Below are 15304 nucleotides of genomic sequence, written 5' to 3' on the forward strand. Positions count from 1 at the left end.
CCCTTAGAGGCAGAAGATGAAAAAGTGTGTTTAGTCGTCCCGATGACATAGTAGTGAGCAACACCTTCTCCATCCTCCATCGAAAGCAACCTTCATATGACTCCGATGTCGAAGTAAACGCAACATTCACTTTATGCAATAGGGTGCCAAGCGCCTCGCACATTCTTACTCTACGAAGCAGCGTTAGCAAACGCATATGACACAGAGATTGAGCCGAGAATGTTATCTTGCGTACTTTTATCCCTCATATATTTGTATTTAATTCATTGCAGTACAATTTTACATAATGTATATTGCACTTGAAAATATTCGCAAGGATCGGATTGTCAGAACCCATGAAAATGATGTAACTTTGAAAAGGAGGGACCCGTAATGTATGTGGAATGCTAGCCGCATGTCAAAAAATGAATATATTGGTCGAAGTAGCATACATTTAAAGTGTATGCTCATAGCGATCATAAAAAACTATTTGAAGTATCTGAGGTGGTCGTCTCTCAGCAATCTATTGCTACGATATTGTTCTTCCACGTCGCATGCGTGTACGGTGCTCGAAACGCTCGAACTAGGCCGAAATAGATGAAGCAATCTTCTCAAGCAATTGTTGAGCCACATGTGCGAATTAGATACTTTTTACGGTAGATTATCTCGTATTCGCTCCTGGACGGGGCACACAAACTCAACCTCTGCGTTCTTGTACATTTTAGAGTCAAACTTTCAATTGTGCAAGCTGCACGGCACCCTTTGCAAATAAAGTCTAGTGCTACATACTTGTCTGCTATAATTTAAACATATGTCGTGAATAGTGTGGGGTCAGCAGCCCACATGTCCTACGGACCTACGGAATCGCGTCACCCGCAATCCTACCATCATTACCATTGCACTTCACTTTGATTTATTTCAATTTGGCCAATAGAATTGTAGAATTTGTGTAATGTGTTCGTACAATAGAACCCGACTTGGCAGATAAGTACACGACAGCTCTTCAATACTTCTTCGTTCATCTGAATATTTTGGAGACGTTACTAATCGACCCGAATTAAGATTCTATCTGCCTATGCAGGCTAAGACAAAAATTTTATCCATGCTATTACACTTCGCATTCCAAACCGACCGTGCAATCATGAAACTGTCAATCAGACGTCGATTTAGTCGAAGAAGCGCTTCAAGTCGTTGGTAAACCAGCGGTAATTGATTCCGAAAAGATACCTGTACATTACCGTTCTGAAATTGTATGTATCACTAGTTGCCCTCATGTATACCTGGAGTGGTACTCTTGTGCACTTGGTGTGGTAATCGCTGATTGAGCTAGATGTATCAAGGGGACACTATAGTACAGTGAGTCTCAGTACATGGGGTTGAGTGTTTAAGAGGGTAGCAGCCTGTTTGTGAGCTTAGCATCTTTTGCATCAAGTAGTTTCTATCGCTTAGAGCCTTAGATCAATCTATGCCATCGTGATCTGATCATAATTAGGTATTGCTGGTTGCTAATGGTTGGCTATATCCTTTGTCCGAGTCACATCTAGTTTTATCGAAATCGGACAAACTATTCAACCACAATAGGTAACTGTAACTCGGTTGAGATACTTTGTAAGGCTATCAAAGCGTAATGGTCGACCATTAACACTTTTTGCAGCAGACACAAATTGATCAATAGGAGAACGATGTGACCTTTAGGAGCACACAACGTCGACTACAACTATAATTACCTTCATGATACAGCTCTAAGATTTAACATTGCGTTGTACTGAGGCTCATGACAATCGCTATACCATTTTGATTCCCACAGCACAAAGTAAGTATTAGAACCCAGATATACACACATTTTAATTCCGATATGAATAACGAACAGACGTTAGCAAGTTTAGGCAATTTAGCCGAGAACGTACGGCTACGTGGTATCTCCGCGTGTCCGTATTGTCATCAAGGTTTTGGAAGCGCTTCATTATCAATTCATGTAGGACGATGTCGTGCGCGGCTACCTCCAAGTTATGAAGAAGCACAAGCAGAAGAAGAGCAAAAACGTGTTAATCAAAAGAAGAAACCTGTGATTCACTCCCTCGTCGATCTGTATATTGCGATTTCTTACTTAATAGGCGTCAGCAGTGATTATACTAATTATTATCATGATTTACCGACAGATGCCTTCGCTTGGTGGCGAAACATTTCAAGTCTATTTGCATGGACAGAATTTCAGCATTTCCTGAAGCAGAAGGTTGGTCGCTGTAGCAAGTAAACGATTGTGTTTGTATATATATATGAATTTTGTACTGCTAGCGGCCTTGATCTCATCCTTGCCAAGTAACTTGGTGCATCGTATGGTGGTGAATCTGGTTAAAGATAATAAACGAGTAGGCAGCATGTGTTCAAAACAGTCAAATGACTACTGATCACTTGAATTGAGTCATTTTAGGTTGAGATACAAAATCAAGAGAATCGAGCGACAATTAAGAAACTCAAAAGTGCGTTACAGGAAGCAAATCAATCTTTAAATCAGCTTGAATCAGCACGGAGATTGGCGGCAAATAGTCGCACGAAGATAGCGGAGCAAAATAATGGTTTTCATAGGCTGCAGCTTGAGCTGAAGTCCGCGAAAGATAAAGAGTCAATTGCTGAAAGAAATAACCAGCGATTACAAACAGAAGTCACAAGCGCAAAGAAGAAGTTGCTGTGTTACGATGCCAAGGTATGGTGAGGATTTAAGTTACAGGAAAAAAAACTGAAATTATTCTTGTTGCAAACAGGTTAACAAACTGAAGTCTGACAAAGTTGAACTGGAAAAGGCTTTGATCGAATCTCAAAGACGCGAAATGGAGACGACAAAGCAATTGGCTTTAGCACGAAAGGCAAATATTGGAGTTAATAGCTCACGACACAGATGTGGTAGATCTAAATATCGTCAGAGCACAGCTCAGCTGTCGACTTCAACGTGTCGCTCTTCTGAAAAAAATATCAATACCAGTACTCTCGATTTATGTAAATCCAGTTCACACGCACAACAGATTACAAAAACAAACATTTCTTTCCCGTCATCCATTTGTCCTCCAGCTCAGCAACATCAAAACCAAGACGAAGAATTACTCGATTAATTGCAAGAAGTTGTATATGTGCCCAGTCTTGGTATCTTAGATAGGTTGAGTCAAATTTAATGTAGACCAGACACACATATGATGGACGTGCGTGTAAACGCCGCTATTAAGCACTGATTGAGCCAATAAATACACAAATGTTACCAAAGTTACGGGCCATTTATGAATGCTGAGCGTGTGAAGCTCTTTCAAGCTTTGGTAACGTCAATTGTACTCTTCGTTGCAATTATTATATAAAATAAAAAACTTGACGATTGAACATGATATTCAAGACAGAGGATGACCATCGACGATACGAGATGGCGAAGGAAATGAATCGAAAAGCTCTTGTGGTTTAATCGGCTTTGAGAGAAGCTGCTTAACTTTCGAGCAATGGTGAGACGGAGTATGAGGCCATGTCGACAGAGGATATACAGACGGATAATGATGGTGGGTCAATAGGACAGATTTGAACGGCTCAAAGTAGTGCTACGACAACGAGCTTAAGCTTGAGAGACGATCAATGCTTGATGAACGATGGATTAAGTTAGAGGAACAACGATTTAAACAACAAAGACAAACGGCTGAGAAGCAAATGGAAATGATGACTACCCAAACGAATGTTCTACTTCAGCTAGCAGCAAATTTAGCTACTTTAAGGCTGAAGTGAAGAACTCAGAATAGATGGCAGTATAGTTGATTTAAATGACATTCGTTCGATCTGAGCTGTTAAGCCTTTTCCTTTGATTTGGTGCGCGATGTGGAGCCATTTTAAGGCTAAGTCATTGACTTATATATTGACGCTTCTCAATAGGTGCATGACTATCAAGAGAAAATTGTGGATCTAGTCGTGTGTGCACTAGTCGTTGCTTTTGATGTTTGATTGCTTAAGAACTTGCTTGTGACGAGTTAAGGCTCGTTCAGCCTCGTCTTCACGGTGATTATAAGCCTGTCGAAGTCGTTGAACTTGTTGGTAGCATCGGATTTGAGCTCGTTCTGCCTTTGCATCATTTTCAAGCTCCATGATGCTTAACCTTTTTTCGAATCGATACTGCTTTAGTTTTCTCTATAATATATACATGATTTAAAGAGGAAAATTGTACAGATTCGAGAAATGATCAAACGTACTAGCTCTTGAACACTGCACTGCTTTCTGGTATTTTTGACAAGCGTCCAACCGTCTAAGCGACTTTGGGCATAACCCACTTGTAAACTGGTTAACGAAGGTAAAGTATTGCTTCGAATGAGATCCAAAAACGAAATGATTGCTTTGAACTCCGGATTGCGAGATAAATTGAGTTCATGTAGCTGTTTACAATGTCCATGTGCTAGCTCCTCAGCGATCCGAAGCAATCCACGATGAGGAATTTCATTGTCTACAAAAATATTTTACAAAATTGGCCAACACCTGATTCAGATTTGTCAAAAACGCACTGCTAAGATCGAGTGACCAAAGAGTTTGAGCTGATGGTGAACGTAAGAAGACACAGAAACGTGCAATGCCTTCTCCACGTGCAAAATTTCCTAAGTTGGAAAAAGAAATCATTAGCCATTCCGTCCTTTTGGATTCTCAACTTTACTTACCCGAAAGATCAAGATGTTGTAATCGTGGACAACATTTCGAAGCTAATGCAAAGCTCAGTGCCTCAAATTCTAAAGCTTTTAACTCGTTGTCTGGTTGATCCGCGAGTCATTAAGTATTGTCAACTATTTCAAACGATCTTATATTACCTGCAGCTGCCAGCGAATGAAGATGCAGCAATTTTCCCGCAAGTATTGCCCGACTCAAAGTCTCAATTGACGATTCTATACCATTGTTTGAAATATCCAAATGTTGTAGTTTTAAGACTGGCCCTTGCATTAATGCAGTCATAATTCTTTGAAACTCGTTGTCACCAAGTCGCATACCTCATGTAACATAAAGAAAAAGTGTTAAAGTTGATGTTGGAGACGTACAGAAAGTATAAGATCAGCACTTGAGATATTAAGCGTCCGTAGTTCAAGATACGTTACCATCAACTGTAAAGTTGGAATGGTAACATATCGATGTTGAATAGCTTCTTGGGTTGTATTCAATGGATTGCCACTCACGTCTAGAACGGAAAGATGTGGACAAAATGAAGATTTGTTTTGAAATGTCTTGAGCAATGCTTTAATAGCCATGTCATCGTCTGTAATAGCTACACAATGAAGTTCTTTTAGATTTTGAAGTGCTTGTGTTTTGATCTGGTGACGTAGCTTCTGCAGCGTAGCGAACGTGCATAAGTTGTATGAGATATTGAGAATTTGAAGCGCAGGTGTCATCGATAGACACGAAATAACTCGCTGGAGATCTTGACTGGTCATTTCAGTGTCTAGCACATTCAAAACTTATGAGATTAGGAAAATAGAAACGCAAACTTGCTGCGTACTGGAAAGATTTATCTCTGTGAGCTTTGTAAACATTTCATGTTTAAAGCTCCAGGTCCATTCCGTCACAAATCGACTGCTAAATGTAACTTTAGCCAAACTCAAACGCTCGAGATTCGAGAATCGTGGGTTTCGCCACAGTCCAGCGAGATGTTTGAACTGCAGATCTTCCAGAACAAGATCTAAGAACCAATAGAAGTCATGTACTCGAAAGCGAAATCTTAAGTAATGAAAGGTGTACCAGTCAGTTCTAAAGAGGTCAAGCGAGCACTCACGTGGTCTGTAAACAGCGTCTGCATGAATCGTTCAAAGTGCATTCCATTTGAATGGCTCAATCCACTCACTTTACATAGTGATATTGAATGTACGGCAGCAAAACATTCCGTGACATGATCTAAATTGACATCTCCCGAACACTCCAGCAATTGAAGAACATTCACTACATCTTCAGCTTTTGCATTGTAGAAAGACAAAGCTGGTGTGTTGTTAAAACGCCAGTAAATTCGATTAGTTTGAGAATTAAAAGACGCGAGAAATCTTTGTACCAACTGCGCATTATTAAACTCAAGAGGTAGAGCGTTTGATGCATCGTAGAATGCGATGCAAGTTGAACTAACTCGCACTCGATCAGCAAGTGATAGAAATTCCATCATTTTTTTTGAAAACGAGCTCTCACGATTTTGTAAAACGCGATAGACGAGGTATCTTCCTTGTCGAGAACGGGGACAGCACAGATCGTAATAAACTTGAACACTAGCTCGAGATGCCTTGTTAATATACGAAACAACTCGAGCTGGTTCAAAAGTATCCAAATATTTAAAAACACGAGCTAACAACAACACGAATGGCATACTTGAGTCAGAAAATAAAATTGGAGGACGGTCGTGATCTGATTGAACATTCTTTTTATCCTTAGGTCTTATGTAATCGATGCGATGCTTCACTCCATGGTCCACTACCTCCACCATACTTTGGTCAAACTCAACGGTTAATCGCTCCCCCTTTTTCAATTTCTTCTTCTTGACTTTCCCAATCTTGTCACCAATTTCAACCTCACTTTTCACACTTTCATTTTCGCTGTCACGAAGTTCTTGATGCTTAGCATTAGGTGAAACGTGATGAGTAATGATATGATCACTTTCAATGAATGAAGTTATGTGTGAAGATATCGCATTTGATGTTGTCAAGATGTGTTTTATTGCAGTGTTTGAGCGATTTTGAATACGCTGTACAATCCACTTTTGTAGTGATTTCAATAAACTTGTTTCATTGTTTAACGTCTTTGATGTTTGAGTACGAAATCGAGTCGATTCTGAGTAAAAAGTGTCTCTCTTGACCTTACTCATCGATTTCATCCATGGCTTCACCATTTTATCGCAACCGTCACTTTAGATTGTGACCTTTCTTCTCGACAGCTTATTAAAAGATAAAACGTCCAGCATCCTTGATCTTCGAGCTCTGGCACGGGAGGTTGCGCTACCAAGTCGCTTTTACGTTGCACTGGCCTTTGTACGAAAGACAATAGCTCACAGTTGATCTTTACATCCCCGTCAGATGCAACTTGCAATTTGGTATCGTACTGGGAAGGGTGAGGAAGTAGCACTAACTGATAGATCAAAAATATTTTTGGTTGCATTAAATCGTATTGAGAACTAAAAAAATTAGCGCATTGCAGTCCTCGTCTATCGTTTCCACCATTTGAATTCGTAATAGAGTAACGACATGTCTGCGCCGACCAGAAGAAGAGAAAAGGGGATGGACAGCGTCTTAAAGAGGCCAAACGCCTCGAAATTATTGAGATGATGGGATTGCTAGCCAGCAAAAAATGAGGCCTAGATTTTCCTTCGCAGCACCCTGCTATTAGAAGACAAATTTTACTTTTGAGCTGCGTGATAGTTAAAGCAAGATAAATTGTGGAAACGATGGCTGATTGCGATGAATTCCTAGCGAGTTGGGGCCCGTAGCGATCCATTAAGGTGATGGTGTCGACAGAAACAACATTAAGACATTGAGAACATTAGACAAATTTGAGGTGATTGTTAAAGAAGATTATCCAAGTTGCGTCTTCAAGATGGATAAAATAGGGTTGTTTTCGCTTGCTGCTTCGCTAGTCTGTTTTGTCACTCTCTAATACTATTCGAAGCAAAAAAGCCGAAAGCTAAAGCTACACTTATTGTTTGTCGCAATGCAATCGAGACTGAGCCAGTCCTGTAGCAGTGATTGGGAAAGCCAACGCACCAGCTTGTATATCTTGGTGGCATTGGACATGGCCGAGAGTTACATTTTTCCCAAATGTCACATCATGGAAACAATGAATGGACCTGTAATTATCGCTGCACTCAATAAGCGCTAAGTTTATGCTGATGAAAGATATTCCTTCCTATCATAATCTGACAAATGGTCTTGAATTCCGTGTAGAATCAGATGCCTCGAAATTGAGACAAGATGCAGCGCCTTAGAATTTCAAAAGACCAGCCCACTTGCTGGACGCGGCTAATTATGAGCATGGAATGCGATCTTAAGAGGATAGTGAAGAATTGCAGATAAAAATACTGATTTTATGCAAGAAGACAGATAATCAATGAAGGAGGAAGTGAGAACTGCATGTTAAAGTTTGATCTCGGTGATGGAAAAGCACCATTGCACATCAGTTGATCAGTCTGTCATTTCTCAGAACAGCTCTGAGAATATCTGGGTCTTTGTGAACCCGGTCTTGAAGTGTATCAACCAGCGGTTATTAAAATTACTGGAAATTAAATTAAAAATGAGGAAAGGATGGGAGAATATTGACCAAGAATTTTTAAACAGATTATTCTCGTGCAAGTCGTTGACCTCAATCCAAGAAAACGCAATCTACTAGAGTCACGACTAATTGAATGCTGAATAATTTATTATCGACATAGGATAACATACAGCACACATGCTTTCAAGAGAGAGAAGTGCTGAAAGTCGGCAAATCTGCTTCTGAATATGTCGATCCACATTTACATCGCGGACTTATCCACGATGCGAACTTAACAAACGCAGATACTTACTGTATGGATAAGAAGTTGAATCTTTGGGGTCTCTCAAATTTTCAACTACAACACACACTACTTAGAGTCAGAGAAATATGCGGACATTTCACCAAAAATTGATACCAGTGAGGATAGAAAGAACTGATAACTGATCCGAAAATGATACTAAGCTTTATCATAATATATCTCACCTTTTAAAAAGTAACCATTTTTGCGCGCTACTCCATGAATTTATAAAGTACTTTGAGAAGACACATATATGCGCTATATGCGATAAAGCTCATTTTCAATTGTCTTTTAGCGACGTCTCGTCATTTTGATAAAAAATCTCCGTCAGCGCTCTCATGATACTATAATATGATATATTATAACACAGAGGTATCATAAAGGTGGTGATTTCAGTGTGGGTGCGAATATTTATACGGTACAATGATCTATAAACTAAATCACGTGACTCCACAAAATGAAGTAGGGCTGATTGAAAAAATCCAATTTTGAGCACAACAAATCTCATTCAGAGCATTGATATGAGTCAGAACTGTATATGCGCTACTACACAGTCATGGAGGCAAGAGGGGAAGTTATTTGACTAAGAAACCCGATCAGATCTGTATGTTAGTATGGCTGCAATTTTACCTCTATGACTTTGTGACTCTCCACTTTTGAAAACATAATTTTGTGAGTTATAGATCGATTTAAAACTAATTCTGATTCTAGACACACGTCGTTGTGATTTGAAATGATTGCCAAGCTCTCTTTCACACTCAGCTGTAAATAATAGGGTGATATACAACTGATATAAGAATTATATCTGGTTGCTGCAGCTAATCCCAGTACAGTACCACGAGCTGAGCACAAATTCCAAGCGGCGCCTCGCAAATTTTAGATACATACGTGCGAGGGTTGCCTAGTATGATACATTTCATACCGTTGCTGATTTTTTTTTCGTTTGCGCCGACTATAAGAACCATTTCACCAATTATTGTATCTATTTTTGAATTTCAAGGTCTGAATATCAAAAGTGCTTTGATCTGCTCTAGATTTAGATTACTTACTGCACCAAATTATCAATTTTTATCATTATGGTGTTACTATTAGATTGTAGAATGCATACAATGATACGACATAGGGCAGTAACACGCTTCTGTGGTGTGCTGTAGCGGTTCGGGAACTGGGGTTGACAAGTATCGTAACCTTGCCATCTGCTCGAGAAGCTTAAGCTGACGAAGATGCTTGGTCACTTGACTTTGTAACTTCGCATTGTGCTCATTGAGCTGTTGCACCGTTGCCAATTGATTTATCGTCCGATTCATCGACGTGTCGAGCGACTTTCCTTTTTTAGCTTTTTGCTCCCACTCGAGACCTTCTCGCTTTTGCTTTCGCGCTTGTAAATCCGTGATTGTCGCTTGAAGCTCAACAACTTGTTTTCTTAAAAACTCAATCTCAAGCTGCTGCTGCGACTTTGGCTGAATCATATTATTTTCTGTCGAACTTTCGATGAAACGAGGGTTTGCAGCATCGGGAGTGACCACTTGTTGCTTGTTTGACCTTTTTAGTTGATGTCGCGTTTGCAAACCCAAAGAGGTCAGTGAGGACATTAAGGTCGTCGTTAGTGATCGTCAAATCGTCTGACCACTCAGTGTTGGATGGGTACACAGTTTGATTAAATCGAGGAAGAAGACCGTCATCCGAGAATAGAGAGACAAGATCGTTACTGTCGGACAATGTCGTCATCAGTGCCTTGATGCGTTCGATGCGTGGCAAATTTCAGACTGTGCAGCTCCACCAACTTCGTTTGTCCGGAAGAAGGGGAATATCCGGAAGAAAGGACGCGTGGAAAACCTTTGTTTTGTAAGTGCGTTGACGATTTGTGGATATCACCTGTGTGTGTGATACATCACTTATATTCGACCATGTATCGTTGAAGATAGTAAAAGACAAGAGAATACGAGGATGCAAGTGGCATCCACATATATATACGTACAGATTAGTACGAAGTATTAACAGCATTCATGTATAGCGAGTACTTTTGGGAGAAGACTGCTAGACCAGGACATTGAAATGAAAAAGATTCAGTCTGTTTAGTCAACAAATCGAAAGGTTTCTACTCATGCTTGTCGGTATACAAAACGAAAACAACCTTTACACGCTACTTGAGGGATCTGAATCGTCACGTTTACAAGATATATACTGATGGAAATATTTTGGGTATGGGTAGAAAATCCAAAAATGCCTATCTGCAATGCCGCTGGTAAGGTATCTGCACAGATTCTGTTTGCGGCAGCTCAAACATCTGATGCGCAATCGTGGGACAGCCTCACGACAGATTGTTACGTGCCTGACGCTGCGCGAATGGCGAGAAAAGAAAAACAAGTGGTGCAATATTGTAAAGCGCACTGATGAGCATGACATAAGGCTCTAGGAATGAGCAACAATGAAACGATGATATTAGGAGTATTCTTTCTAATCGATGTAGACCACAGTTTGAGATGTTGTGCGCTCGTGTTTTCGATCTGTCAATGGACGACTCGCTGTAAATTCGCATAAACTCAACTTATCGAAATTGTTCATCGTATTGCCGTAGCTCTTGCTCTTAGCGGGTGCAAAGTAAATTGCTTCGGATTGTCGAGTTTAACGAGATGTCATAGAACTTACGTTAACGAGATGCAGATAATAGCGCATGTAGTACATTAAATGACAAATTCTGTTCTATCTGTTAAATGCAGATATTTGTGCGAAGATTGATTTGGAAAAGAACGGGCACTGCCTTCAAGAAGTTACGTTTCTGTGAAAAGGCTCTAATTATATGAGGCAATACATGTCAAATGTTGTGAGCATTGATGTTGACGTAAAGCTTCTTGTTCAACAACATAAACACGGACAAGGACATGGGCATAAAAATTTGCGGTGATTTCTTTAGATGAGTCCCCATTACGCTGGCTAACCCGTGACTGCATACTGGCTATTATACACAGACTCTAATCGGATGGAAACTTCTGACAGCACATCCATCGATTGTAGGGACGAAATGACTAGCACCTTTTACAGAATCATGTGATTGTATATGCGTTTCAGCTTCCTGTAGCTCAAGTCGCGCATAATTCAATTCGAGAATGTCTTTATCCTTCTGGAATACTTCTGTGCTGACAATAGTCAGCACAGAAGCAGCTTAGATGCTTACGGCATCAATATTATCAAAGGCATACAGCACGGAATAGCAAAGACACAGATCAGTTCGTTTTCATGTATGATTAAATCATCATGCGATCGACAGCACGGTTGAACCAGATCTTTAAGTACTTAGCAGCTGGTGGTAGTGTCGACAAATCGTCTCTCTGTTAGTTGGATGTGTGAAGAATAATACGGTGGTCGTTCAATCGATGCACAGTCTCTTTTTGGAAAGAAATGGCCTAGGAATGTGGAAAAGTATCCACGGTAGCAATATGAAATATAAATTCCATCATTAGTGTTCGGACTCTTACGTTATCTTAACAGTCGCACGATATGCGGATAAACACGTTCTAGCAAATCGCTCGTATGTGTTCTCAGAACAATCATTGCATAGGTATAGCTGCTACTTTTACAACGACAACTCCATGAATTTTAGGGAAGCTAGCTGGATACGTGTTTTCTAGCAATTCGAAAGCTTTGTAACTCTAATGTGATATTGCAATATTAATTCAGGTAGAAGGTGCAGCTTTCTAGTAAAAAGTCTGAAAAAGTGGAATTCTGTCAAATTTATGGCTTTCTAAAATTGCGTGAGATAATTGTAATTTTTATGGTATCAGACAATATTCGTTAAATAATGACCAAATCTACATTTTTCGGCTGATTTATTAAGCGCATAATCACCTGTCACACAACAGCCGATGAATATTACAAGGCTTCGCGAGTTTGTACTTTGTGGTCTTTTTCTTTACATCATGGAGCTGTCATGCTTGCTCGAAGCTTTTTGTAAGGGAATTATAGCAACTCATGTATGTAATAAGTTACGGTATCATCTTCAATTTTAACACACCATAAGATATGTGCCAGTTCACCGTTAGTCAATTTTGCTACCTCAATTAACCGATCCCAGCTCATAGCTTGGGCTGGGACCGGGGATACCTGGTTCAATGTCCATAGGACATAGGTCACTAAAGTGGGCGAGCAATCACACCCATGTGGTGTGACCGCCCTGCTGACCCGCAGCCATATGGGTGTGATAGTTGGGTGGGGGAAGCCCTACAAACCGAAAAAGCAGTGTAATGAGGGATACGGAACATGGTCCAAAATGGGTCGGATAGCTACCAGCATATCAGCTAAATCCTAGCGTGTGAGCTCCGGTAGCTTTAATCTCGATAACGCTAGGATGTATCCTTCAAACCGGTTAGCTGCACTATCCCTGCCATCCCTTCGAAGCGACGGCATCCAGTCGAGTCATAGTCCTGCCTTTTGGGATAAATCTTTCTATAGACCAGCAATAGATGCAAAGCTTGGCATACTACACTGAACAGTCAGGGAGCAAGTGTCGATCGGAGAGCGTATATATCATGTTTATCTGCTAGACAATCACCACAATTGTTTTTCAGCTAAAAGGCAGCGTTTATGAGTACTGTGGACAGGGACCGTAATTAGCACCAGATACGACTGGTACTTCAAGGGGGGGTATGCAACGCTTTAACCAGTATCATACAATGATGAAAAGTTCAAACGTTTGTATTAGTGATCATATGAACCAGTTTGATTCTTAATGTATGTTGATTAACACGAATGCTACAAGTCAGATATTTATGTGTGTAATATGCGCGGCAACTTGTTACAGATAAAACGTGGTTATTTGCAATTGCCGATTGCCGTTAAGCTCCAAATTAATCTTGTTTAAGAACCTCGTCCTAAAACTGCCTCCGGTGGAAGCTATACGAGCGTAAATTACGCCAGAACTGCTTACGTAACCGGGGCACGACGAACCATCAAGAAGATTGCGACTCCTGTGGGCGACGTTACGGTGCCTTACTCGGTGAGCAAGGTGAGGTGTTGTCTGATATGACGATAATAGATAAGCTATCTGCGCCTTCTTTAGAAGCTGCAAAGCTTTGACAGTCTTGTTCAATTCAAGCCTCTCTTAGCTTGAAATGTTCGCAACTTTGAACCACGCTGCTCGTTGAAGCAATTCAAATTAAACTGTCCATCGGTACCAAAGACACAATTAGAGGTCATAGCTCTTGAACATGGTCCAGTAACTCTTCATTTCATTAAACATAATGAGAATTTCGATCGTATGGGATATGCCTGATTAGGCGGTGCAAAGAATCGCGACAGCTGTTGCTTGAGTATCAACCATGTCGAGAGCTCCTCGTTATTGAGGCACCGCACGTTAGCGAAATACTACGACAAGGTATTGTTGCGCTACTTTGACAGCTACAATAGGATACAAGACATGATAATGGCCATACAGCTCTGACCAATATAGCCCTTTACAAAACCGAGTACTACGGACTAAGACGTAAGAAGGTATTTAAATATTTAGATCGGATATCAGTTATGTCGACAAACTACCTGGCAAAACTTTCAATGGTACTGACGAGTCATTGGTCTCCTCGGCAAAACATCTAGTTGCAGTCAGATTAATACTTGTCAGCGAACTGCAATCAATTTTGCGCCTTTCTCTTGCTTCTCACGACCAGGTGAAAGCGTTTGGTAACCGTATCGAAATTTACTACATGCTCTTTGCCCCATGAAATATGAAGACTAAAACATTGTACACTTGGTGATAATTCATATACTCTTTGTTCAAATCCAATGTGAAACGTAGTCTACGTACGCGTAACACTCTTGTTATCTCGGACTTAGAGTAAAAAGCATTTGTATTTCGTGAGGTACCATTATGCTGGCTTACAATTAGTACCCTTTTGAATATCCGTTTGGAATGAAAGTGAAGTCACTCCTTAGAGGAGATATCTGTAAGACAAGCCTCCCGGGAAGTGTAGCAATCGGAGGCTGATCTTGATGTCTTGAGTGAAAAATGCTGAGAGACATTTATCTTGACATAGTTTTACATGTAGAAGCTGATCTGATGTTTCTTGGTTCTGATGTATGATTTATCTTGTAGGTCCTATGCTGTTACTTACAGCTGATGACAAAAATATAAGTTGGTTAGTAGCTACGTCGGCAATCATATAATTGAAAACAGGAGTTATTATTATCAATAGTAAATCATTTATCGGATATCATTAAGGTAGCGTCGAATGTGAATGATATATATTATTTCAAACAGGTGAACAGTACTACTCACGAAAAGCGCTCGATAGAATTGCTTATGTCGGTTGCAAGCTGCTATATATTCTCTTGTTCTACAGCTACACCTACTCGGTCCCGACTTAGATATTAGAATTGCTGGGGTAATTTTTTGATTTCTTTTTCGCTTGATTTCGATTTTTAATTGCTACGATTCGCCATCCCAAAGTCCAGTTGTAAGGCTATTAGTAAATGAAATGAGTGAGTACCCGGTCTGAGCACGAATACTGTTCCATAAAAGCTTATAGTCAGCCATAGAAACAATAGTCTTACCATTTAGCTCCAAAGACATCGAATCGATGACGTTCCAGTTTCCACACTTCAGCGAAACGCAAAAACGGTTAGCCGCAGCCGCAGCAAGAGTAGCATGAGTGTTTTTCATCGATACATTGTATGGTAGCATAATGTAGGCATCACGAAGCGAAGCAAATCCTTCACTTCTATTAAGCTGGGACGTAGCGTCGATAGTGATAACACCATTTTGGTACGAACCTTGGTTAAGATCGATAACAAAAGGCACGCGCTTGCCAGAGGAGA

At 40.3% G+C, this 15304-nt stretch overlaps 5 protein-coding genes across 5 annotated transcripts; 1 reads left to right on the top strand and 4 right to left on the bottom strand.

The window, feature by feature from the left end:
* Nucleotides 1–1120: 1120 nt before the first annotated feature.
* Nucleotides 1121–3086, top strand: PHALS_11510 (uncharacterized protein; the record flags this gene model as incomplete). Its single annotated transcript, XM_024726414.1, has 8 exons — nucleotides 1121–1173; nucleotides 1244–1289; nucleotides 1750–1792; nucleotides 1857–2067; nucleotides 2139–2212; nucleotides 2275–2348; nucleotides 2411–2683; nucleotides 2742–3086. 8 exons carry the CDS (start codon nucleotides 1121–1123, stop codon nucleotides 3084–3086), a joined length of 1119 nt encoding a protein of 372 aa, XP_024572008.1.
* Nucleotides 3087–3924: 838 nt separating this feature from the next.
* PHALS_11511 (Leucine-rich repeat) lies at nucleotides 3925–6844 on the bottom strand (the record flags this gene model as incomplete). The annotated part of the gene is made up of 8 exons (XM_024726425.1): nucleotides 3925–4131; nucleotides 4194–4441; nucleotides 4500–4589; nucleotides 4650–4739; nucleotides 4797–4950; nucleotides 5022–5419; nucleotides 5477–5656; nucleotides 5716–6844. The coding sequence occupies 8 exons, from the start codon at nucleotides 6842–6844 to the stop codon at nucleotides 3925–3927; spliced, it is 2496 nt and encodes an 831-aa protein (XP_024572009.1).
* Nucleotides 6845–9585: 2741 nt separating this feature from the next.
* PHALS_11512 (uncharacterized protein) lies at nucleotides 9586–10089 on the bottom strand (the record flags this gene model as incomplete). The annotated part of the gene is made up of 1 exon (XM_024726436.1): nucleotides 9586–10089. The coding sequence occupies one exon, from the start codon at nucleotides 10087–10089 to the stop codon at nucleotides 9586–9588; it is 504 nt and encodes a 167-aa protein (XP_024572010.1).
* Nucleotide 10090: 1 nt separating this feature from the next.
* PHALS_14506 (uncharacterized protein) lies at nucleotides 10091–11192 on the bottom strand. The gene has a single exon (XM_036407456.1). The coding sequence runs from the start codon at nucleotides 11034–11036 to the stop codon at nucleotides 10809–10811; it is 228 nt and encodes a 75-aa protein (XP_036262975.1). The 5' UTR covers nucleotides 11037–11192; the 3' UTR covers nucleotides 10091–10808.
* Nucleotides 11193–14012: 2820 nt separating this feature from the next.
* PHALS_11513 (uncharacterized protein) lies at nucleotides 14013–14209 on the bottom strand (the record flags this gene model as incomplete). The annotated part of the gene is made up of 2 exons (XM_024726458.1): nucleotides 14013–14069; nucleotides 14117–14209. 2 exons carry the CDS (start codon nucleotides 14207–14209, stop codon nucleotides 14013–14015), a joined length of 150 nt encoding a protein of 49 aa, XP_024572012.1.
* Between the last annotated feature and the right edge of the window lie 1095 nt (nucleotides 14210–15304).

The sequence above is a fragment of the Plasmopara halstedii genome, assembly GCF_900000015.1.
Source record: "Plasmopara halstedii genome assembly, contig: Scaffold_54, whole genome shotgun sequence".
Lineage (NCBI taxonomy): Eukaryota > Oomycota > Peronosporomycetes > Peronosporales > Peronosporaceae > Plasmopara > Plasmopara halstedii.